Below are 27,218 nucleotides of genomic sequence, written 5' to 3' on the forward strand. Positions count from 1 at the left end.
TAACTTGTGTGGCTCTGTTGGCCATCTTTTAGGAATTGTCTTCCACTTACACACATACCATGCTTGACATTAGCTGAAGTATTGTAGAACTCCATTATCCTGGCAAATCTATAGGATCGTCAGGAAGCAAAACTCAGCCAAAGATCCACCCTCGACCAAGTCAATAGGTCTAGCCTTAGTCAACGTATTCCATGCTTATATGTTTTATTATTTATTATAAGCAATGCAATGGTCTCGGCATTGTTAAAGTTAGAGCTATTGGCATTGCTCATGATATTATTTTTATTTATGTTTTTGTTTTTAAAACATAAATAAATGGCATTGTCATTTACAATGCCAATAGCTTAATTGCTCGCAAATGCGAGACCTATTGCATTTGCACCCACACAGAGCCACACACACAAAGCCACCCACACACACATACAGAGCCACCCACACAGTCATTCACATAGAGTCACCCACACACACACAGAGCCACCCACACACACACACAGAGCCACTGACACACACATAGAGCCACCCACACACACACAGAGCCACTCACACACACACACACACAGAGCCACCCACAAACACACAAGAGCCACCCACACACACACAGAGCCACCCACACACACACAGAGCCACCCACACACACACAGAGCCACCCACACACACAGAGCCACCTACAAAAAAAGCTACACACACAGACAGACAGAGCCCAACACACAGAGCCACACAGACAGAGCCCAACACACAGAGCCCAACACACAGACAGACCCCAAAACACACACAGACCCCAAAACACACAGACCCCAAAACACACACAGAGCCCAACACACACACCAAGAAATTAATTTCCTTTGGAAGCGATTTGACATTGATTTGGGGGATATATGGTTGAGTAAGAATTGTGCAACACATTTATTTGAGACACTGCTGATGAACAAAAATTAGAGACCATGAAAAAGAGCAGCTCACTAGCAAACAAGCAAGAGGTGTGTATATACGCAGGTCTTGCTATAGCTGCTAAAGAAGGACTGAAGATTTGATGAGCACCTATAGTATTTGCAAGAGTTAGAGTTACACAATGTACATCAATTTCTAAAATTCTTAGATCAAACTAAAAAGGTCTTCCAAAAATGTGGCGCTTCATGAATTCTGGAGAGATACAAATCTCTCATAGCAGATCTAATTGTGCAGGAGATAGTAGTATCGTGCTGCTTATACATTCAACACAGGTGTTAAATGATCTCCTTTACGAACCGGGAATCAGGAAAGAACTACATTTTAAAAATGGTTCTTAGCTTTGTTGCTGTCATAATCGTATCCATAATTACATTATCCAGTTGGATTATGCAAAGTTAGATGTATGACAAATGATGACCCTTGCAAAGGGGCACTGTCGAATTTGGATTGGCTCCCCTCATCAGACAAATTCCCAAAGTTCCTAGTGTTTTGGCTTATGTGGACACGTACCTTTCTGAAGCAAGAGTTGAAAAAGAACCCCTCTGGTGTATTTGGATGTATTAAACAACGCGGAACATAACACGGTATAATTTATGAAATTTAGATATGCAGAGTAACCATTGCCATTTAGAAAAAGCATTCAGGAATTCATGCCACCATGCTTTGTGTGAGGGCTATTCAATTTCGTTGAAAGATAGATTTAACTTCGATAGGCCAATTAACAATAATGTAAAATTTAAAAATTATATACACAGTAGTAAGAGGGTGGATTTGTGGCATCTAAAATACAGGTGCACCTACGGTACCGGTTCAACCGAATGGGTTAAAAAAAACATTCTGCCGATACGTGTGCCGTTGTTGTAGAGCAACCACTATCCAGTCTGCTGCTAAGTTACCACTATGTTACCTAACAGTGTCAGTGTAATTTTGCAGTGCCGTTATAGGGTCCTGTGAGTGAAAACCAAAGAAGTTTTTGCTGTCCAAACTCTATACTTATTTACCAATCGTTAAAATCCAAAAGCTGTCATGTACACGATAACCACTTTGCCATGTAAGCAGCAAGGAATAAAACCCCTTAGATGCAAAGGGGCCTGGTGTCATGGGTGACGCCTTTGTCCGGTCCAAGATTCGCACCCATAAACAAGGTCGGATTGGGACAGAAGACAGTGGGCACCAAAATAAACATGCCTCACTGTTAGTGAATCACATAGCTTAAACAAGCACATGCAAAGCAATGGAGTGCCGGACGGAGGTCGAGTGTAGAGATGGTAGTAGAGTGCCGGACGGAGGTCTTAACTGTCCTGCACCTCTGCCCCTTCCTCTTTCTGCCCCTCTCTGATGCCTGTCTGCTACCTTTAATCACTTTCCAACCCGTGTGCCCTCCCTGTCCCCTGTCATTTATCTCTGCCCTGGCTCCTCGTGCCCTGCCCTGTTTCTGCCCTCGCTCCTCGTGCCCTGCTTCTCCCTGCCCCTCGCCTGCCCCTGAGTGCCCGGACCTGTTGCTCAGCGGCGGCGCTCTCTCCACAGTCCAGTGAAGCACATCCTCTGCCCAGGGCTGTCCCAGACACCAAGGGCCGGGGGGTGTGTGAATGGACGCGCACTTGTGGGCCTTTCAGAGACAAAAGTGACACTCGGGAGGGAGAGCGTGGCGGCGGGGGTAGGAAAGGTCAAAATGAGAGTAAAGTCACCAGAGCATAGTCAGAAACAAGCACTTAATAAGGTCCATAAAAACACGTTCCAGTACTCGCTGGAATTGGGGGCTGGAATCAAGGGGAGTAAGAGTAAGTGCATAGTGACAGTGAAGATCCATCGTTCTTTTCTATCAACAACTGTGCCAATATACATGTATAGGGACTGGGGTTTCTAGACTTCAGACCAGTAAATCACTCGCTCTAATGTATGCCCCGCACACGTAATCCAGCCAGAGCGGACGTGCTTAGATGCTGGGACCTAAATAACCGCACTTCTTTGACTACAAGAGACAAGGAGCCTCAGAAGGACTCACTGCCAACTAAATAGTGCAAGTTAAATTGACGCCCTCATGGCGAGGATGTGACATGTTCAAAATAACACATAGTATCTGCAGGAAGTGGTATACAGAACTTAAGTACCAAAACAATCGTTACAGCAACATTTCCTCCTACCTGGGTATTCTAATGTGCCCCCTAATCCTAAAGACGCCAGCCTAACATCATTTGACCAGCACAATGAAAGCCGTTTAAACCTGCCCTCAGGGTATGCCATTTCCACGTAGTTTGAACACACATATGGACATGTCTCTTCCTGGAATGGGGCGGGAGGAGTCCACACCGGCTTCATACTCCTGAAATGCTGGTAATCGGTATGGCAGGCACAGCCTGGCCAGGCACGGACTTCTCCCTTACACTACCAGTCTTTGAAATACACGGCAGTCTCGCGTCACATCTGGGCATACAAAGACCAGCGACTTCAAGCGCAGCTAGCAGCGATACCATGCCTCCTCCGAGCAGGCAGACCAGCACAGCTGTTTCTCATTTCTTCCCTGCAAACGCCGGGAGGGAGCCAGCACGGCATTCCTGGGAGTTCAGACCACAGACGAGTTCCTGACCTTTCTGCTTCAGACAACTGAGCCCTCTGCTACCCCTCCTCCGCACGAGCCCCGTCAGCAGTCCACGCAGGCCCGAGGCTGAGTCTCGGGACCGAGGCTCCTGTCGCGGTGACCGCGCGCTGTAGCCTCTTCCATCCTAACTGCCTCCTGCGCCGTGAACCGCGCAGAACAAAAGAGAAGTTCTTGCAGCGCGTGCACTCATTCCCTTCCGCACGCCCACCCGCAGGAACTAGGATCCCGCCACAGCTCTTGGCATGCAATCCATCACTCACAAAGCAAACTTTTCTTGCTTAGATTTCGGGGGCCAGGCTCCCGATCGAACGGACTGCAATCATTGAGCTCCATGAAAAAATGGCGGCCGCAAACATCCTGAAGAGAAAAAAAAAAGGAAACACCCACAATGGGCCCACCTCTTCATGACTGCAAAAAAGGGGCGGGACTTAAAAAAAACACAGAAACGCCCACGAATCTGCTCCCACAATGATTGACACATCTGTCTTCCAATGGCTAGCCTCCATTTATGGAGCTAGCCAATGGAAGAGAGAGGCGGGTTAAAGCCCAGTACTGGAAAACAAAAATTCTCGGCTGCGCGACACTGCTGCGCAGTGTACGCTAGGCCGAGACCTAAAAAAGAAAACATGTCATATTTTCACCTAAACAGGGTGTCCTTATGGTTGTAATAAAAATGTTAAGTTAAAAATAAGATAAACCATCCCACAGATTTTTAACAGAACATGAAAACCCCAAGATATTTGGTAATAAACCAGTGATCATCAGGTGATCTTTGATGTTCTTCGATGTCTGACTCTGTTTTTTTTGCTGTTTGTTTGGTTCTTTTTCATTTATCCTGGAAAAATACCTCTTCTGTCTGTCTGTCTGAGAGTTACCTCCATTACACCCAGACCCAATGGCAAAATAATCTCAAGATTGAGACCACGCCATAGAGCTTCTGCAGACACAATTCAGAAGCCTCAACAAAGTAATGCCATTAAAAAACAGGCCATATTGACTTCTAGATGTAAGCAAATTGGCATGTGGTTATGTACGTACGCAATGTTGGTTCTGATTACCACGTATTGTTCAAGATGTACAGAATACAAAGCACAGGAGTAGACTGAGACCGGATGAAGAATATAGCAAAAACAACAGTGTCTCAACCGGTAACCATTAGCAGAGGCAGCTACAGAAAGTATATAAATCACTTGAGGAACAACCAGGTGTGCACTGAACGTGCTAGTGTGAGTTAACGGCGCAGTGACAGAAAGGTGAAAACCAGCATGACAGTAGCCGCAGACAGTTTGGATTACTGCCACATTTCTCTCTCAGATACTTCTAAAACACTTACTTGACCTCTCACTTACCTTTGATCCCTAAAACCTTTCCCCACTCCTTAAAACTTACCCCCAAAGCCAGCCCTCAAAACTACCCAACCCCCTCACCCCACCCTGCGCCCTAAAAATCTGTCCCGTTTCCAGTCCCAGGTTTTGCCGAGCACCAGAAGTCAGACGAAAGAGAGACGCGCGGGAGAGAGAAGCACACCGCACGCCGCTTTCTCGTGCTTTCTATTGCCGGAGCTGCTGCTTTATCTCCACGGAGGTTTTGCCTCCCATTTTGCCCGTACTACCTCCTGCCTCCCGCGTTTTCCCGGACGCTGGTGGTGACCGCGCCCGCTTGACTGCCTTTCCAGGCGGGCGACTGAAAACAGTGGCGGAAGGCGGGGGAAGGCGGCAGGGCAAACGGCAAGCGAGGGCAGGTGCAGTGAGCTGGAGCTGGAGGAGCTGGGGGTGTCAAGTGCGGGACGAAGAGCGATGTGTGAGCTGTGCACTGAATGTGAATCTCAGCGGTGACAGGAGGCAGTGCCCTGTAACAGCCAGTTGGGAGCATCGGTTCCCTAGCAACTACCTGTGGCAGATGGAGTGGGAGTGAGAGCCCCCAAGAGGCTCCAGCAGTGCATTAAGGACAATAAGGACATTAAGGACACTGTGATCACTGGGGAACACAGAACTCAGAGGTGAGCAGAGAGCAGAGTTTTCCCAGGCATACCAAGGCTCATAGAGCGATTGCATTAACTGCTTCAATTGCAGCCTACCTCACTTTTCCCTTTCACTGCCTCCCAAAACCCAACTTCAATTCAAAAACAAAAAAGCTTAATTTAATTTAATTTTCAGTTCTTGAGCCGGATACCGGGCACCAACTGCCAGGATCTATAAATATCATGAGATCAGGCCGGGTCTGAGGTGCAATGTTCAAAAGAAAGCGAAAGCGGACATCCAAGTTGCTGTAGGGCTCAAGGGATGAAACATCACCCAAAAACCAGGCCTACAACACAGAAGGACGCTTCCCTAATTGACATAATTGATATAAGCGCAGACGCAAATATTTCAGGGACCCAAAAAGCCTTTAACTTGTGAAGCAACTTACAAACCAAACAAATTAAAAAACTGCCAATCCTTGTTCCAACCAAACATCTACACAAAATTCTGCTTCTTAAGAATTGTAGAGGACGCCCTCTTTTCAAAAGTGAACGAGGTACAGGGCCTTCAATCACCACTTCTGCCAGGACAGTCAGCTCAGTCAACACAACCGATACAACCAATGCAATTTTCTGGCGCACATGGAATTATAGACGGAAAGGGAAGCCCTAAAGCGACTAATTCGTCCATTATGACAGCTATCAGTCCATCACAAGCAACATCAACTCCACAACGTAAGAAAACTCGGTCTTGGACGGCATATGATATTAATACTATCTGTAAGGAACAGATAATTGTTACTGATTTAATCCAAGTACAAAAATTCAACGGATGCATTAGGGACATTGGGTGAAGATTTTGAGTATATAGAGGAAAAACAATCAAACCTCGACGACGCAGTTGGTGCCAGGGGACCGTCGCAAAATAATTACAGTATTTGTAACTGTGGTACAACTTATATACCAACGATCTGCGGTTTGGGAAGCCCTGAGACAAAACTGCACCCGATCAACAACAAACCCGACCAGGAAAGGGAAAAGGAGGTATGGAAAGGAACAGAAACCTCTCAGACAGCTCCGACTCCAATTCCTCACCGCAACGAACAAGCCACAATGCTAAAAGTAGTGGGAGCAAAAGAAAAAGAAGGAAGGCTAGGAATTGACACAGCAGAAATAACTGAAATCTCTTCATACCTGGGAAAAGAAGAGTGGGAAGATCTCATGGCTGCCTATTCCTAAGATAAATGTAGGAGTGAAGCCACTGGGAAGGCTTTAAGTGGGACACGAGAACTTAACCAAGATCAACAATTGGGGAGGGAATGCAAAGGAGACTAAAATGTGATGAAAAATTCAGCAAAACAGGAAGGTCTACAAAAATACATAAATCCGGAAAGTGCTTGGTCTAGCTTGTTAAAAACAATGCAACTCTTGGTAGAGGCCCTCCATTACCAATCCGACAAAATGGACACCCAGCTGACGCTTTTAGACATCTTGGCTATTTTGTGGTGCCACCGACGGGAAGCTGGGTTCATTAAAAACACTCTTACAAAATAAATACGATCATTCGCAAGGTGTGAACCTACCTTGTGGATGCGGGCCCATAATTGATAAATTGATCTCCCTTCCATCTATGCTAAATGACTTATGTAACCAAATCAAAAAGTCTACGCAGGGCTCAGATAAAGAATTTCATGAGAAACCCACGGTAAATGAAACATGTGATTTAACAAACACAACAAACATAGCACCAGCTAAAGCAAAAAAAAGAGAGGCATCAGGACAAAGGAAGCCCTTGCTTACATGATTAGAGAACAAGACAACATAGTAACCAAAGCACCATACAGCCAGACGCCTGAGCCCTCACTGGAAGATAAAGGAGACAAAATAATGAACACAAAACAAAGACGAGCAAAAAAAAAGGAAAGGCCGAAATAAAAAAAAAACGAAATCATGAAGGATTTAAGCGTCTTTTTGGGATGCCAACACTATTAGTACAAAGTGAACTCACATTTGGAAATTACATGAGCATAGCAAGGACCCCCGAACGAAATGCAGAAAGTGCAAAAACAATAACGCAGCCTGGCGATAAAATTAAGGAAGCAATTGAGAAAGTGCATACCTCGAGGAATGCTAAGAATGAGGAAGTAGAAGCCGCGCACCAGGACGGGACAAACTTAACTTCTCAACCAAGAGTAATAAAAGGAAAAACACAATCTAAGCTTGAGCAGAACCAACCAAGGAAGGGCGATACTACAATTTGTTCTATTGCCAACAAAACAGCAATTGGTGAAGGCACTTGGGTATCAAACCCTGAGACGGAAATGGTTCAACGGATCCTGCCTAAAATGCCCAAAAATATAAATAAAAAAATGATCTTGCTGAGTTAACCAACAGAGAACAGATTTCCATTGAACAAGTGTCATCATCCATACATAGAAAGACGAACCACAGAGACGGCACACACAAACCCATAAAGGAACTGGGAACCATGCTAGGTGACTCTGGGCAAGGAGAGGTGGGACAAAGGCCCTACCTAAGAGGACAAGAAATAGCACGTCATAAAAAAAGAGAGGAAGAAGATCTGTCTACAAATCAAGTTCTACTGTCAGAAACAAAAGGTCACGAATCTACTCAAACTAGCGTATCCAACAAAAAGATCTGTAGCCCGGGTGACTCAATAAGCCTAACAAACACTATATTGCTGTGCCCAGATTATACATCAAAAGGCGGGCATGACATATTGAACAGGGGCAACATCTTACGGCTGCTATCTCACATTCCCTCTCTAGAAGATGTGACAACAGCAGATCTGGTTTCAATTGAATTCATAGCAGAGGATGGATCAAGCGGAGAAAAAACAAAAGCAACATGGTCAACATCGTCAATTGCATACAAAATACTTGCAGAGGCTCAAAGATTCAAAAACTGGGGGATAACAACAACTCCGTACATAAAACCAAGATATCCGGAAATACTAATTCCTGCTGTTACAGAGGGAGCACAATATTCTGTAATTAGGCACAGAATATAGGTACTTAGAGGTGCAGTGGGGTCAAATGGAGCAAGAAACAGGAAATATAACTGTATTACTAGAAGTACCAAGGACGGGACATCATCTCCAACAGGATTAATTGATCTAAGATGGATCGCCAGAACAATAAACATCCATGCAAACTGACAAAAGACAAACTTAAGATCGATTGAGGAAAACCACTTAAGGGTATGCTCATGGAATGTTAATGGACTGGCCTCCAAAATGATGGACCCGGATTTCATCGGCTATATAAGGTCGTTTATCATTCTGGTACTGCCAGAAACATGGCAAGCTGACCCACCGCATCTTCATGTTTTTTTGCGTTTCTTTATAGGTGCCACAAGGAGGGCAAAATATTGTCATCTTCAAGGTGGTTTAGTAACCTACGTTTCAGCCACTAATGCCCACGTGGTCAAAGAAGTTGGACCAACTTCCCTCGGTTCAATGGCAGTAAACTTTAATTTCTCGCAATCAGAAACAGGCACGGAGGGAACCAACTTCACCTTGATCAATACCTACATCCACTCAAAAAGCAAATTAAAGGCAGCTACAGAACTATGTAAGTTCATGGAGGAGTGCACACAGGAAACAGCAGCAACAGATCTGATTATCTCTGGGGACTTTAATCTCAACCTTATGGGAAACTCATCAGAGGACGAGAACCTAATTCAAAACTCAGCCTGGGACATACCATTCCAAGGGAAGTCGCAAACATCGAAACCGACCGAACTAGACAAGCAGATATTACATGACCTTGAACTTTTTAATATTAGAGCATTAAACAGAAGATTCATTGGAGACAATCCACGGGTCACCACTTTTCATTCAACAAGAACTAACTCAACACTGGATTATACCTTCATTTCATTATCCTTATTTCAACGAATTAGCTAATTTCATATAGGGGAAAAAGCTGATAGCGAATATTGTCCCCAAGAAATTGTTCTCAACATCATGAAACCTAAATACGAGCTATCCTTGGTGCCTAAAGAGTCCTGCCCACACAATCGATTAAAAAAGGATTAAATACTCAGTAGCAACCGATGGAAGCACATTAGAAAAGGCTTTTCCATATTAGAGTTGGCTCCAGTGAAATTGAGAAATGGGAATATTTAATTGCTACTATGGCAACCTACTCTACAAGACCCAAGCAATATGACCAACTGGCCCGTAGTAGCATGAAAAACTTCACACGAGAACATAAAGAAAAGATCATGGGGATAAAAAGATCAATCTATCAAAAGATGACACAACTAGGGTACAACCCTATGGACATTGTAAAACATAATCTGCTACGGAAATCGAAAGTATTGCTGAAAAAACCCAAAATGGGAAGCCAATAGACTTGTGGAGGAAAATATGTGGGCAAAACTATATGCGGATTGTAAACGAAGTGACGGCGCAAGATTCTGGAAAACCATGAATCTTTTCTTAAGCCCTATGCATGAAGGAATCTCCACTAATATCACAGAAGCAAACTGGGCAAGTCACCTCAGAAGTCATTTTAATCAAGAAAAAGATACTTACTTGAAGACAGAAATTGTTAATGTGGAAAACAATTCTATCAACAAAAACCCACTGCTGTTGCATAGGAACACAGGTAATCGAGAAAGTCACATACTATCCGCAATCGGAGTGTCAAGTTTACAAACAAATATCAGGCGCCAAATCAAAAACAGAAGAACCAGGTCCGAACGGGATTCCACCCATCCTCTATAAACAAGAGGAAAAAGAATGGGCTGCTGTGCTTGAGCCATTATTCTTGAAAATAAGCCACTTTAATATATTACCCAGCTCTTGGAAGGGCTCAATCATCTCACCCATATTTAAATCTGGGGACAAGTCTCTTCCCCAAAACTATCGATTAATTGCCCTTATGGATAATGAGGCCAAATATTTTGCAGGAACACTCTTGGAAGAACTGCAGGACTGGGCCACAGAGAAATCCCTAATTCCGGTTAATCAGACCGGGTTTGCTAAATCAGTGGGAACAACTTCTAATATCTTAACAATGGATATGCTAATACATAAGGCTGAAACAACCAAAATGCCGATTCACTTTTGTTTTATTGATTGCAAGGCTGCCTTTGATCATATAAACTGGAATATGTTATGGTCCAAATTAAAGAGATGGGGGATACCAGGATCATTGTTAGACCTGCTGATCAACCTACATACTGAGACGTGGATCCAGATAAAGTTGGGAGACTGTTCACTCCTGTCAAGACGCATAGAAACCAACAAGGGTCTTAAACAGGGCTGTGTCCTAGCTCCCACTCTGTTTAACTTGTTCTTAGGGGATTTAATCCCTACCCTAAATAGCTGTAACTCCCATGCACCAAAATTAGGAAGGCTACTATTATTGTGTCTCCTCTATGCGGACAATATAGTCCTAATCAGCCACACAAAAGTTGGGCTTCAACAACTTGTGAATGCAACACAGGGATATTCGGACGCAAATGATCTGACAATAAATCTAGAAAAAACTCAGACAATGACAATTAGTAAGAAACGGAACAAGTCACACACCTGGTTTTGGAACAAAACTCGTATTGAGAATACGTCAGTATACAAATATCTAGGTGTAAAAATTGATAACAGTGGCCTGTTTACTGTACAGAAAACTAGCATCAGGGGAAAAGGCGTCGCCTCAGCAATCGCACTGAAAGCACTAAATAGTAAACTCACGGGCCCGTCTTTATTGCCTCTGACACAAGTAATACGAGCTAAACTGTTGCCTTACGGGAGTGAAGTATTGAGAGGCAGAGATGCTAAGATTCTGGACAATACAGTCACAGCTGCATACAGGATTATATTTAGCCTGCCCAAACAAACTTCCCCGGCTCAAATCAGGCTTGAGTTTGGCGTCCAGAAACAGACCCTGGCAAGACAGGGGGCGTATATATAGTAGCTTGGGACAAAACGCGAAAAAACAAACAAGGAACCTTAAATGACCACCTATGGAAAGAGCTAGAACAACATCCAGCCTCACCAGCTGCAAAATACCTCAAAAGGAGCCTGTTGAATCTTGGTTTACAACAGCTTTGGGAGACCCCGACAAGCCATACCGCGCTGAAAAGATTGGTCAGGAAAACAATTAAGTATCTCCCATGGATTGAAGATAAGGCATCATTCGCAAAAAGGCCACACTGCTGAATGATCCAGAACTCATATACTACACAGGTACTGCAGAACTATCTCGACTTGGGTCATTCAAAAATAACCAAAATTAAATTCTTAAAGCACAGACTGGGTCTGTTACCCTGTATCCGGCACCTACCACACTGGTTAAAGGAAAAGGCGGGCTTCTTCTGTCGGTTATGTGGTTCGGCGCCGGAGGATATGCCGCATTTGCTGTGCTCCTGTGACAAACTGTTGGAATAACGAAAGCACCTGCTAAAATTCCATTTTAACCAACGAGGAATTCGATCATGAAGACAGGCAGTTCTTGCCTGCCTCGCACCCCACGATCCTCAGCTGAACTGTAGATTTGTGATGTTTATGATGCCAGTGGAAAAGAAAATGCCAAAAGTTGACTCCTAATTGCCTTTTAGACACTATTTGCATTACACGAACCTCGCCTGATCTGCGAACTTGTTACGTTTAGTATCACATTGAGTGAAAACTTAAGTTGGAAGCCGCAGTTGGACCTTCTGCCTCTCAAACATACCCAGCTCGGGGGAGCCTTATTGAAGGAACATTCAAACTCTTTAACCAAACCTCTGGCACCCATGCTTAAAATCTATGGCTCAAAAATACTACCCTCCATTCTATACGGTGCTGAACTGTGGGGATATAGTGATTTATCCAGATTGCAGGCGGAGCAGAATAAGTTCCTTAGATTGGCCACAGGTTTACCCCAATCTACCCCTCGCCTTCCCCAACTGTTCGACCTAGGTAGTAACCCTATAGAGGAAGTGGCACGGTATAGACCACTGGTGTTTTGGCGGCGCTTGTGGACTACACCGGAACTCTCCATGTTTGCCAAGGCTATCCTGGAGATTAATGGACTACAGGGGTCTTCGAGGGTACCTTGGTTATCATCACTTAGAGCGTCATTGTTGGACATGGGATTGGAGGCCTTGTGGGTAAACCCAGCCAGTGCCACTTTCCCTTCCAAGAAGTCCCTTAAGGAAATATACTGGAGAAGGATCACAGATAAGAGATTGGTCTCAGTGAGGGGGCCTTCCATGACCTCCGCTTTCTTAGTTAATAAGGAAGTCCCGTGCTTTGAAGGTTATTGGGACCTAATAACTAAGCCTCTTGATCGGAAATTGTACCACCAGTTGAGAGTGGGCTCACTTCCCCTGCGTGGGCTTACACATTCTTGGAACCCTGGAAGTAGTGATAAATGTCCTTTTTGTATCAAGGCAGTACAATCTATCGATCATTTTATATTTTGCTGTCCAATGTACGCAGTACCCAGACGTGTCTGGTTAAAACCTGTGTGGGTACTAGTTCTGCTATCACTGCAAGTAGTATTTTGAAATCGGACACTACACCCTATATTGTCACTGGTGTATCTAAGTTCATTAGCTGGGCCTGGGCCATAGGATCACGGAATTTGAAGCCCTGATTCATCTGTCGTTTTTATTACATTTTAACCCCTTTTTAAGCATTAACTTTGATTGTAAATGGTTTCGGTCATGTGTCTTTCGATGTGATATTTAATATGCTTCTTATATAGATTTTAACTTGTTTGGTATTTATTGTTTTAACAAATATGGAATGTATTTAGATGATGTATTTCTGTCTTTCATGATGCAAATCGAATAAAGACTACTTTGACTGACTGTTAAGTTTAGTAAGGCACTAGATAAGAAATCATTATGGCGTGTTCTTAACTGTCTTTTAGATAATTTTGGTATTTTATGATTCTCAATAGAACAGTAGTCTTGTGAAATTCATGAAGGTTGAGGGAAAGAATTTGCCAAAACCTGTTCTTAACTGTTTTTTAGATAATTTTACTAATGAACCTATATTTATTTACTGTTAATTAAAACACAAGATTTTATGACTTTATTTAGGAAGGAAAATTTGTGAGTGGTGATATACTGTTTCTTCTTTTGCACAGGGAGCCAATTTTTTTTATATATATTGTTTATTTTAAACCTTGTATTGCAAGGGTTTTAATCAACTATGCAAATAAACTGCTACTACTACTACTGTCCCCTTTCCAAAAGTACCCCGACCCCCCGCCCTGACCAATAAAAGCACCTCGACCCCTAAAAAATGCCCCTCCAAACTCGGTCCCAGCCCCACTTTCCCGTTCCGCGTCTCGAGCTTCCTGTTCCGACGCTTCCCCGCCCATCCTGAACACTAGAGCGCTATCTGCTTTAACTACGCATATGTGTAGTTAAGGCAGATGCATTGTTCAGGCAATCGTGGTTATGCTTGCGGTGTTCCGGAATGCGTGGCTCTGCTCGCGTTGTGCCTAGCGTTCCCTGTAGGCTCTTGATTAGTCACAGACAGCCGCGGCCCGTGGAGGGAGTTGCGGTGTGGCTGAAAGGCGGGGAGGGGCAGGGTGGGGGGTTCTAAAAACTGGAATATGGATAATTGGAGGTAAGTAAACAATTTAATTAATAAAACGAATTTCGTAGTGCGCGCTGCATCTCATTTTGCAATGCAGGGCGCGCTACGAAATTCGTTTTATTAATTAAATGGTTTACTTACCTCCAATTATCCATATTCCGGTTTTTAGAAAACGTGACAGTGCACAGCAGGATACAGCAACACATACAATAATAATACATGGCAAAGTACGATATAAAAGCTTAACAAAACAGAACAGAAAATATCATAGAGTAACAGGTGCAGAGGAGAAACTCACGCACACAAACATAGCTACACATTAAATATTGCGCATAGACTTACGCTGGAACCATTCACTTCAGTTCCCAAAAAGCCTATGCAAGCCTTCACACAGACATGCAATTCACCACACATGTACATGTGGACACGTGTATACAGAACACCTAAACATGCAATCTCGGGGAGCCAACCGTGCACACTTACAAGTGCAATGCCATCCTATCAGACCCTCCCACCCTCAGGAACAGCTGAGTAGAAAAATATGTACAGGCACATACCTATAGATGCACACACATATAATCTGAATACAGACATATGTCTATTGATTCAAGTGTGCACAGGCATGTTATGTAAATGCACATGTAGATTCATGCACATCAATACCTACACACACACACACAAGCACACAGGCATAAACACATCTGTATCCATGTTTGTACCCAAACACTTTTAAGTAACCATGGATTTCAAGCACACAAGCTCCAGATACATATGCACATGCATGTTACTTTAAACACACATATAAACCACCCCTACCCCCACACAAATACATTGATTGCACAATCAAGTAAGCAGAAATAGACATGCACATAAAACACAGGTGCAAACACACATGCACATAAAGACATGTAACCATTGTACATGTAAATATATAAAGCTATAAACATGCATGTATGCAACCCTTCTTTAGACACAAGCATACATACCTGCACAAGCACATGTGCAATGCACCCATGAACAGCCGGTGATTCTGAGAAACGCCCCAGGCAGAGACATGCAGAGAATAATTCAGCTGAAATGACTTACCCTCGCCTCTGCTCTCTCCTGAATCGTGCCCCTGGGTAAGAAGAGAGGCGAGGGGCTGCCAGCAGCAGAAGAGACGCACACTTGGAAGTGACTCACAGTCTGGACTGACCGCTCACTCTGAAAAGATTGTGCAGATAGCAGTGTCTGGAGAGACCGCATGCACCTTGAGTAACCACACACTCCTCACGTTGGGCAGTAGAGAGTGCGAGTGGGACAGAGAGACCATAGGTGAGGCGGGAGAGGGCACAGCCTCAATACAGTCCGCACGATCCACCAGTTGGCAGAAGAGACTGCGAATTTGTGTTATTGGAGTGCCAACGAGTACAGTAGAGAGACCACGAGTAGTTTAGGAGGAACACTTTCAAACAACGGGAATGAGCTATCTTTAGAGCCAATACAAATAAATAAATAAAAAGCGATGGGGGAGAGAGCTGCAGACAGGAAAAAAGATATGTGCAATGCAATAGGTCTCGCATTTAAATGCGAGACCTATGCTGGTATTGCCCGTGCATGGCGCGCTCAATGTAAGCAGAGCACGTCGTGCCTACAGGAGAAACTCATTAAATTAAATAGTGCTCAGAGACTAAAGAAGAGTGACCATGTAACATCCAAGGTAAAAGGGCCAGTTGCCAAGGGTGGTAACAAATGGTGACAGTGCGGTAACAAAGCGGGACTAACAAGCCTCATTATCAATCGGAAGCCCGCATTTACCAAGGACAATGACACCAGACAATGAAAAGTATGGGCAGAGAGTAGGCGAGGCTTACAGACCATAATCTACTACTGCATGCCTCGTAGAGCGAGCAACGGAGGTGCGCAGCAACGCTAGGCTCGACCTAAAAATGAGGCAGATGCAAAGTTTGAAACAATAAAGCGAGGCTTAGATCGGTATTAGGGAGGTTGTTGCTACGGAAACAGGCAACTGCATTTGCTCCAGACAACATGGGATGGAAGTCAGTTTCAGGAAATATACCTAATTTCTTAACCCTTAAACCTGTCATTGTTTATGTACCTACATGAAAAGTAGTAGAGAAGTCTAACTCATATCAATAATTTCTGGATCAATCTTTTCTCAGAACAGTAAAAAAGAATGAAGTCATGAATGTGCAAACCGTTCAGGCTTAAAAGAAAAATCTTCTTTGAGAGGTACGTTATTCAGATATATTTAACTAGATACAGTAACAAACTTTTACTCCTTGCACTGATGCATATTATTAATATATGTTTAGTTATATTCCCTTCAAGGTTTGCATAGAGGTAGAGCCAATAAGCACAATAATTCTTGTCTGTGAAATGCATTGGCTTTGTCTATGCTTGTTTGAGTATGAGGAAGCTGGAGTGATGGGGGCACGTGAGCATTGGGGAAGAGGATGGATTGCTTTCACTAAAGATAGGAGGGTAGGATTTAGAAGGGGGGTAAGTGATACAGAGGGAGTGAGCCCCCATATCCACTCCAATACAAGATCTGAAGTCAGTGGTGGAAGGACACGTGCCATCCAATCAAAACACGTTGAGACCAAAAGGCTCCTTTCAGTGGTCCAAACTCACGAATAGCGAGTAAAGTTATTGAATTAGGAGCAGAGTAAGTAAGAGAGACAAGAAAGATTAGTAGACAAGCAGAGTAAGTAAGAGAGACAAGAAAGATATACTTTCAGAGTAAGGGGTTTACCTAAAGCCCACTTTATATATTATATTGCTCATGGTCGGTCTTTGACAATTGATAGCTAAAGCAGCAGGAAAGACCTTATAAGGTTGGTAACTGAATGAATTATGGCAATTTGCTAATATTTACCTTCCACAGAAGCATCAGAAAACAGAAGTATAATACCTTTCCGGACTAATACATTTATGAATGTTGATTATTTGGAGAATTCTTAAAAGCAGCTACCTTCGAGGTGAGGATATTGTGGCAGAGAATATCGGATCTGCTGAACCACAGAAATGTGCTATGTTTCTGTGACAATGGCAAAACTCCATTATAAGGAGACAACTGATTCTTTTGGGAAAAGAAAATGCAACTCACAACCTTTCATGTACTTAGCAGATGAGCAAGTACTGTGCAAGCATCAGCTAACTGATAGTAGGCATACTGGAAACTGACGTACTCAAGATTTTTTTTTTTAAGAAATGGTTACATTTAGCTCGTCATTGTATTTACCAAATGTCCCCAACACAATATTTATAACTTGAGGGACCTGCATTAGCCTTAAAGTACACACACACATGTATGGTATGCTCATTTGTACCTGGCAGGATCTCAGATCTAACTTGTCATGCTGCTTTACTCAAAGCACCTTCAAATGGTATACAATGTAGCTGCGATCCCTCAACAACACTAGCGTTTTGCAACAGATATATGGATTTTTTGGAGAGACTTACCCGAGCTCGGTCTGCTGTCACTGTCGATGTGTTCGCTGGACGCCTTGTTGACATCTATCTTCAGTTCACTGATTTGCTGATCCAGCTGATCAAGATGGTATTTCAGACCGATATCCTGTCTCCTTAAACGTGACTAATGATTAGGGGAGAGGAGATGAAGAAGGACAATTATTAGCTACACAAAGAGTAACAATACTTAGCTACACAACTGCACATTTGTACTGAAAACTATTTTGGTTACAACATACCATACACCACAACCAACAATGTACTTGCACTGAAATGTGACTTAAGTTTAGGAAAGCCCTGAACCTGTGATCTTTGCTGTGTGCTACAGTCATCCCATCTCTGCTGATCGCTTTATCTTCTCCCAATATTATCCACTCTCATACCCTTTCAGTGTTATAAGGCCACACTTAGTAAGCTGCACTGCCTTATAAGTCACTACAAGTGGCAATTAATTATCAGTGATTCTACGTCACATTGGATGTACAAGGTGGCAATGGCATATTACAAAGAGTTCATCTATTGAAAAAAGTTATTGATCTTGCAAACGTAGCCGACCTGAGTGTAAGATGTAAAGGAACCAAAGAACACATTATCAACTGCCAAATAAACTATGTACATAATAAAAGGAACACAACAAAAAATGGTTCCGCTTTTAACAACGTATCTCTCTTTAAAACAATAAAAAAATGAACTATTCCAAGTTTAAAAACAACACATTTCTGCTCATTTAACGTCTTCCACAGAAAATGTTATACTGAGAGGTAAAGAAGATGCAATAGCCAGCCCTCACAAAATACACAGCACGTAAGCTGTAACTAAAGAACACTGGAGCTGGTAAAGTGATCAGACATGACGCCAAGACAGAAGCAGATATAATAGATCAAAACACAATGCACGAAATGAATGAATGAATTTGTACTTGTAAAGTGCACTGCTGCCCCAGCAACGGGGCGTCCTGGCGCTGTACTCATACCGCTGTGGAACCCTTCCTGGCTTTTCCCTGTGAAATGTCCACTCCAGGGCACCCCAAAGGTGAAGACAGGCATCCCAGCGCTGTTGGGGCAGTTGTGGAGATTAAGCAAGCTATTGCCCAGAGTTGCAGAGTGGGACCCATGATTAGAATAGGCACCGAGGCGAGAATTATCAGGTCCGGGGAAATTGAGCCAAGACCCGCCTCGGCGGGAATTGAACCCTGGTCCCGGTCCAGACCTCTGCATCAGGGTCTGCCGCTCTAACCATTGAGCCACACTTCTCCACAATATCATACCCACAAGGCCATTGTGAACGTACGGGAACCAGCAATCGTGAACATGAGGCTGAGGGAGATCTTGTAACAAATTTGGGTTATCTGTGCCCAGGTTCCACGTAGAAGCGCCCTCTGTTTTGGGCTAATTCGCCACACTCCAAACGGTGCCAAAATGTCTGAGGAAATATTGCTCCAAATAAAAGCTTTGCAAAATGACCAGAGGAAACCTCCTCTGTGGGATACCAAGAGTTGCACTATTTTGATCCCAATCTGTGCCACTGGATATAAATTAATCTAATACCAGTCCAGTGTCTCAATACTGCTGCTAAAGTTTCATGCTTTAGGGTACCAGGAGACCGAAATGTAGCTTATGTGTAAACTCATCTCATTCATGCAGGCACGATCGAGCCGTTTCCGACCACAGAAAGTCTTTTACATATGTACAAATGCCAACTTATGATTCAGTAACTTGTTACAGAATTGCAATTTGGTTTAGTGAGTAGGTATTTAGAAAGGCTGAGTTTAGGGCATCCCTTCAAATACCAAATGTCAGTGCTATTTATGAATGTTTTGTCACCCAATTGCGGTCACAAAACATTAATTTTTTACTGACTACTAAAATGTAATGGTAACCATTTTCAAATGGGAAGGGGTCCCCTCCCCTTACCCTTTGAGAATGTAAAAAAACTAATTTTGAGAGCAGGCAGTGGTCCCAAGGACCACTGCATACTCTTAAAAAAAATAAAACTTCAAAGTTTCTTTCTTTTTAAACACATCCCGTTTTTCTTTACGTAAAATAGGTTGCATTTAAAACAATATAAACTTTGCTTTATTAACCAACAATCACAGACATGGTGGTCTGCTGACCTACCTCATTAATGTTCAGGCGGCAGGCCAATTTGTGACTTATTAGTAATTGCTAAATAAAACTCAATGGGTCTCATACATTAGGAATTGGGATTTTCTAATTGTGATTCACAAAGATTCTTAATTAGGAAATCACAATCCCTACAATTGGCACATATGGCCAAATGTTCCTTACAGGTTCGTGAAAGTCGTCAGTATACTTGCCTTATGTCAATCGCCCAAGCATTTATTGAATGAAGATATTGTATTGTTCGCAGCCCCTAACTTTCAATCATTTTTTTTTTTTTTTTAATATATTTTTATTGCAGGAATTAGTAAATCGTTACAATATCGACCAGCATTGTATCACAAGCAATATCAACATAGTAAAACCCTCTGGCCCCCCACCGTAAGTTTCGTACACAGCCATCCGGCCCACAACCCTGGGGTCGGGCGGCGAGATGCAATGGGGGCTCAGCAGGATGCTTGAGCTGGTCCGGATGATCCACTGTCCGTCATCTGCTTTTCCAAACAAGCCTATAAACCCAAAAGAAAACCCCCACCCTCAAAATACTACTAACCAAAAGAAACCCCACCCACCCCCGCCACCAGCGCCTGGGAGCTACCGCCACAGGATCTGCCATGGGACCCACGGGGAAAGCAATAGGACTAACAGTGCAAACGTTTACCGGGACTCAGGGCGAGTCGCTTCTTCATCTTCAGAGTCGCTGGGGGCACAATAATCCCTGAGGGCCTGCACCAACATTTCCCACTCCAACGCCGCCTCGTGCGCCTTCTCATTACGCTGCCTCCAAGCTAGTTGATATCTCAGCGCGCTCTCCCCCGCCGCCCACTTCAAAAGCTCACTGTGCCATCTGCTGCCTGTCGGACCAACTCGTGCCTTCCAGTTCCTGGTCACCTCTCGTTTAGCAAGGAGGAGCCCTAGGTCGATAAATTTACTAGAAATTTTATTCCTGGGGGTATGGGGGAACCAGTGTAGGAGCCCCACCGCCGCATCAAATGATAAGGATCTCCCCGTCACCTCCTCCAGGGTCTTCTCTACTTCCTGCCAGTAAGATGACAATCCCGGACAGGCCCATAGCATATGTAGGAGGTCCGCTTCCTGAGCTGGGCACCTAGGGCATTCCGCCGAGTTCGTGGCAAAATACCGCCTAATTTTCACTGGGGTCAGGTACGCTCTGTGGAGAACGTAATAGTGGACCAGCTGGAAACGTGCGTTACGTGTGCCCTTCCAGGCTCGTCTCACCAACTGGGCCCAGGTCGTCTCCGGGATCTCCCTGCCAATGTCCTCCTCCCAGCGGTTTCTCAGAGTGGTAAGGGGAGCCAACCCTTCGTTAATCAACCTGCCGTAAAGGCAAGTGACCGCCTTCACCGTGCCCGCAGACATCATCACGTACTGGCACACCTGAGATAAGGGGGGTTCCTCCTGCCCGCTCTTCCAGTGTGCCTGGATTGCTCGGACAATGGCCGAGTGCAGCAGAAAATCACCACGGGGGATCTCGAATCGGTCGATAAGATCCTGGAAGGACAAGAGTGCTCCGTCCTCGTACAGGTCCCCAACCAGCTGTAAGCCGGCATCCTCCCAGGCCGCCAAACGTGACCAATCCCCTCCATGGGGGAGGGCCGTCAGCATCCCCAACGGTATTTCAGGTGCATATGGTGTTCTCAGTTGGCCTCGGGCGTGAGCCCGATTCCAACACAGGCGGACAGTCCGCTCCTCCATCGACAAATCCCGCAGGGCCAAACGTTGTCGCAGCACTATAAAGGAGAGAACATGCCTGGCCATGCCCGTTCCCCTCCTGTCTTCCGGGCCCCGGAATTCCCTGGCGATCTCCTGGGTGAAGGTCTGGAGCTGCGCCGCCAGATAATACTTTTCAAAGTCCGGCACCACGAGCCCCCCCTCGTCTTTCGGCCTCATCAGGGTTTTGAGGGCTACCCGCCGGCGGCCCGACCCCCAGAGGAATCCGACCACCATAGAGCGTAACAGTCGAAACGTGGCCGGTGGAACCCAGATCGGTAGAGTCCGAAAGTAATATAGTAGCCGGGGAAGCGCCACCATTTTAAGCAGGGCAATCCGTCCCGCCACCGAAAGCGGCAGCGTGGCCCAAAAGTCCATGCAGCCTCGAAGTGCTCGAATGCTGCGGGCAATGTTCCCATCCAGGAGGTCGGGTTGGTCGTGAGAGACGAACACCCCAAGGTACTTAAAGCAGTCGGGTTCCCATCGAATCTCCCTAGTTAGGGTAGGGGCGGGAGCACCTTTGCGTACCGGAAAGAGACAGGTCTTGGACCAGTTCACTCGGAGGCCCGAAACCTCCCCAAACTCTGTGAGCGCCACCGCCGCTCCACGTAAAGCGCCGAGCGGGTCCTCTAGGAAGAGCAACAGGTCGTCCGCATACAGCGAAACATAATGCGGGCCCGCAGGCGTCCACAAGCCCGTATAGTGGGCTCCCGACCGAAGGTGCAGCGCGAGTGGCTCCACTGCTAGCGCAAAGAGAAGTGGGGACAGTGAACACCCTTGCCGCGTGCCTCGTTCTACCGGATACTGTGAGGAAATCAGTGGACCCGCCCAGACCCTGGCTGATGCAGAGGCATAGAGAACCGCGGTCCACCTGACAAAGCCCTCCCCGAGGCCGAATCTCCGCAGCACCGTACAGAGGTAGTCCCACTCCAGGCTATCAAAAGCCTTCTCTAGGTCCACCGACAAGACGACCGGGGACGGGGCATCCACAAATGGTTCCCCCAGCAAACGGAACAGCCTGCGAATATTCATAGTCGTGTTTCGCCGTGGGATGAAACCAGCTTGGTCTTCATGCACTAGGGAACTCATGTGTCCCAGCAGCCTCGAGGCCAAGATGCTGCTCAGTATTTTATAGTCCACCGTCAACATTGATAGGGGGCGGTAAGACCCCGGGTCGGACGAGTCTCGACCCGGTTTGAGGAGAGGAACCACCAGCGCCTCACACATCGAGCTCGGGAGTCGCCCCAGCCTCTTCGCCTCCCTGTAGACCACCAACAATCGAGGGGCTAGGAGATCAGCGTAAGCTGCATAAAACTCCACGGGTAGGCCATCCAGGCCCGGGGTCTTGTTTCTCGCCATCCGTTTAATGGCCCCGCGGATCTCCCCCAATTCAATGTCGGACCCCAGGGCCTTCGCCACTTCTTGCTCCACTACGCGGAGCTCCAGTGGACGTAGATAATTATCGAGCCGGGCAGGGTCTCGTGCGGAGCGACTGCGGTACAAACTTTCATAATAATGCCGGAAGCAACTAAGAATCTCCGGTTGGGTGTGTACCTCGGTGCCGTCTGCCTCACGCATACTTGTCGTCAATTGGGACTGGCGCGTAGGGTTGGCCAACCATGCCAGCAGCGCGCTCGATCTGTCCCCCTCTGCGATGGATCGGACCGTATAGGCTTTATAATCAAAACAGCGAAGCCGTTCGACCTCTGCCGCTACCTTTTCCCTCGCCTCCGCCGTTCGTACCTGCAATTCCGGGTGTCCAGGGCGGCGAATTTCAAGCTCGCGGAGTTGTTGGTCCGCTGCATCTAAGTCAGCCAGGATAACGCGCCTCATACCCACTTTCTTAGAAATACAGTAACCCCTCACCACTACCTTAAAAGCGTCCCATTCTAACGCTCGTGTACTCGCGGTGCCGCCGTTGGACGCAAAATATTCCAATACCTTGTCTCCCAGGTCCGCTCTGAAAACACTGTCCTCAAGAATCTCGGGTCGCAGCTTCCAGGTGGGCACCGCCGGCGCCCCGGGGAACCAGCGAAGGTCCAGCAGGAGTGGGTTATGGTCTGAAATGGTTCTGGACAAGTACTCAGATCGGACCGCTGCCGAAACCAGTTCGGGCGACCCAAGAAAGGCATCCAGTCGGACATGCAACTCATGCAGGCCCGAGAAGTATGAATAATCCCTAGATGCTGGGTGATGCGCCCTCCAGATGTCCGTCAAACCCCATCGGGTCTGCCAATCCTGACGACCCTTAGCCGTACGACGAACCGGAGAATCGGGAAGTGGTGGATGGGAGCGGTCAATATCCACGTCCACTACGGAGTTGAAGTCTCCCCCAAGCAGAAGGGGCCCGGAGAAAAAGTGGGCCAACGAGCCCGATAACCTGGAGAGGAAGGCAGTCTGGTCCACATTAGGAGCGTACACACAGCAAACATTCAAGTCCCTCCCTCCTAGAGTGCCCGAGATGGCCACGTAACGTCCCTCTGGATCTATCACTGTTCTCGTGACTTGGAAGGGGACCCCCGCTCTGATCCATATTAGCGCCCCTCTGGCATACGCGGAGTACGACGTGGAAAAGACCTGCCCCCTCCATCTACGCTGTAGCGCCGCCCCTTCCGCCCTGGTCAGATGAGTTTCCTGCAACAGCGCCATTTGCACTCCCCTACGCACTAAATAAGCGTGGACTTTGTGGCGCCTGGACATAGTATGAAGCCCCCTTACGTTCCAAGTAACACATTTCAAGTTAGCAACATCAGCCATTGTCCCATATTGTTCTCGCACAGTCTGCCCGTCCGGGCTCCCGCAGAGAAAAGATATCATCCATCCCAGCACTGATGGCGGCCATTTTCCCCAACCAAAACCAAACAACCCAAGAACAAACCAAACTCTCACCCACCCACCCCAGAACAGGACCCAAACTGCGCCATCCAGATCCCATCCAAACCTCGCCTTCCCTCAACCCAATAACCCCTACTACTCCTACGGTCGCCACCGTAGGAAGGCCTTAAGGGCCAGGTGCGGGCCGGGCGGAGGCAGTGGGCCCTCGACACCCAGGCCACCAGGACTAAAACAAGCCCTAAACAGTACCAAAAACCCCTCGGGGCAGAAACAGGGGCACCCCACCCCTCCCACCCTCTTTGTCAGCAGCAATGGACGGCAACCGCCTCCCCCCTGCCGGGCCCCCACCCAAAATAAGGCAGCACACCCCGTTACCCTTGTCCATCCAAAAGGTCCTCCACCGATTTCGGTGTGATCACCGGTGTATGGGCACTGTCAGTCACTGAGTCCTCCGATTCCGATGGTGCCTCCTCATTACCCGGGTTGTCTTCCTCCTCAATGGCTTCGTCTCGTGCACCAGACAACTCCGACAATACTTCCAACACTCCCCTCCGCTCCGACGACGTCTCTGCAGTTGAGGGCCCTCCCGTGCGGCCGCGGCGATTCCTGATCCTCCTGGATCGCCGTCTCTGTTCCGGCTCATCCGCCTGTTGGGACGAGGAGCCGAAGCCATCTTTCCCTGTCCTGTAAAGCTCGAGCCAGGCACAGACATCCTCCGGGGTGTCGAAGAACTGAGTTTTGTCATCGACAATGATGCGGAGCCTTGCAGGATAGAGGAGCGAGTACTGGATGCCCTCGCTCCTGAGCTCGCGCTTGACCGCCAGGAAGGAGAACCGCTTGCGTTGAGTCTCGTAGGTGTAATCCGGGAAGATGTTCACCTGACTGCTCGCCACTTTGAATGGACCATTATGTCTGGCGGCATTAAGGATTAAGTCCCTGTCCCGAAAGTGCAATAACCGCGCCACCACCGGTCTCGGGGCGCGTCCTTGTTGCGGTGGCCGCGCCGGGACTCTGTGGGCACGCTCCAGAGTGTAGAAGGAGGATAGCCCCTCCGGGGCCACCGTGTCACGGAGCCAGGTCTCCAAGTATGTCACCATGTCGCCATCCTCGATCTTTTCCGGGAGGCCCACTACACGGATGTTGTTCCTTCTGTTGCGGCCTTCCGCATCCTCCGCCCTCTGCTCCAGGGTCGCAATTCGGGATAAGGCATCCTTCATCGTTGCAGCCAAGGTTCGCTGCGCCGGCTCCAAGGTTTTCACCGAGCTCTCCACTTCCTTGACCCGGTCCGACAGTTTACCGTGGTCCGCTCTGAGGAGGCCTAGGCTCGTCGCCACCTGGGCAATGTTCTGTTGGAGGGCCGATCTCGTGGTCGCTATCGCCTCCAGGACGCGGTCGAACTGTTGTTGCATCGGTGCGCCACCAGAACTCTTTGGGTCCCCATGTTCCTCTTTGTCCTGGGCTTCCGAGTCCGAGGCAGTCGGGGTAGTCCCCTTGGCTCCTCTAGGTTTCCCCATGTCACCGGGGGCACTCCGTGAAGGTCCCGGAGTAGGCGTCTCCGGGTGCAGATGCCGACCACGACCCTCCCGGTTACTGGTCTTCAAATCAAGTATGGGAGACCTCCTTCTCCAGGGCCTGTGGAGACTTCTCCGCTTCGGCTCACGCCACCGCCACGGCGTCCGAGGGCACCGATGAGGGGGCGGAGACAACCGCCGCCGAGTCGGGCAGGCCCGCTCAGCCGCTAGAGACCCGGGGTGAGGGTCACCAACTCCACCGGACGACTTGTGGCGCCAAAGTGTCGCGCCTCCCATGGAAGTGGACTGGCCAGGAAAACGTAGCTAGGTGCGGTGTCGTGAGTTGGGCCACCGCCTGGATCACAGGGCGTCCGCTCCCGGGGTCCCCTATACCGTGGGCATCCGCCCAGTCACCCAGCCGAGTGCAGACCCGTTGTAAAAAGTCCGATCCAATTGATATCTAGTGCACAGAGCAGCCGGGGATGGCAAAGCCGGGCGCAAGTCGCTGCTCGCGACGCTCCTCCGAGTCAATGGGTCCGACCAGGGGGACAAAGAAGTCCGGGCGCCATGTTGGGTCGCACTCCGCAACTCCGCAAACTTCGGTTCCACTCCGGATCAACCCTCGTCCGAGCCCCACCAGGGGCCCCGGCAGGTCTCCGTCGGTCCGCTCAGCAGAATGCGGGGTCTGGGGTGCCCCGCAGCCTCCGATTTACAGGATAATTCCGGGCTCAGTCCCGGAGCCGAGCTCTCAGGCGACCATCGCCATCGGCGCCCAAGCCACGCCCCCCTAACTTTCAATCATATTGTCTTAAAGATACCAACACCTCAATTCTGAACACATGGGTATAGCGCTCTATGTTAAAAGGATACAATAAAAATAGGACCTTGAATTGTCTGTGCTAATATATCTACGATGCGCTAATCCCAGGATTCTTATCTAGTGTATGAGATGGCTTGCATACAAATCAATGCATGAAATAATGGCATGTTGAAGTTTGTCTGAAGAAAGCTTTCTATAAAAAATCAATCAAAAACCATATTGGAGCGAGAAAGTATTGGTAGTATTGTGTTAGTATTTCTGGAAATGTCGTCAAGGTAGAACACAGCACAAGTTCTCATAATTTAACACTTGCACACCCTTTAACATCGAATCATACCTCCTTGACCTGGCCAAGTGCCTTGGTTATCTCAAATGTGTTGTTGTAGTCCCAAAGTCTCCCCAACAGAGAGGTGGGTATGAATGTATCCAATTACGCAATATTCATATAGCCGAAATGCAGCGGAGCACAGAACAGGGGCAGTTAATAATTCTGCAAAAGGCTCTCCTCTGCTTTGGTCTGCCAGCAATTCATTGAATAAACTAAACACACACAGAGCTACCTGTTACAAGTCAACAATCTTAAACAATTAAGTAGACTTTTTTATTATTTGATATCATACTTGAAAATAGATCTGACCTCATCATTTCCTTTTC

At 46.8% G+C, this 27,218-nt stretch overlaps 1 protein-coding gene across 1 annotated transcript in view; it reads right to left on the minus strand.

The window, feature by feature from the left end:
- DACT2 (dishevelled binding antagonist of beta catenin 2) overlaps window positions 1-27,218 on the minus strand; it is a 158,204-nt gene that overhangs the window by 72,787 nt on the left and 58,199 nt on the right. Inside the window, exon 2 of the mRNA XM_086927095.1 lies at window positions 17,539-17,671. Within this exon, the coding sequence (XP_086783221.1) occupies window positions 17,539-17,671 (133 nt within the window). The remainder of the gene's footprint in view (window positions 1-17,538; window positions 17,672-27,218) is intronic.

Source organism: Lissotriton vulgaris, chromosome 6, assembly GCF_964263255.1.
Source record: "Lissotriton vulgaris chromosome 6, aLisVul1.2, whole genome shotgun sequence".
In the NCBI taxonomy this organism is placed as follows: Eukaryota; Metazoa; Chordata; class Amphibia; order Caudata; family Salamandridae; genus Lissotriton; species Lissotriton vulgaris.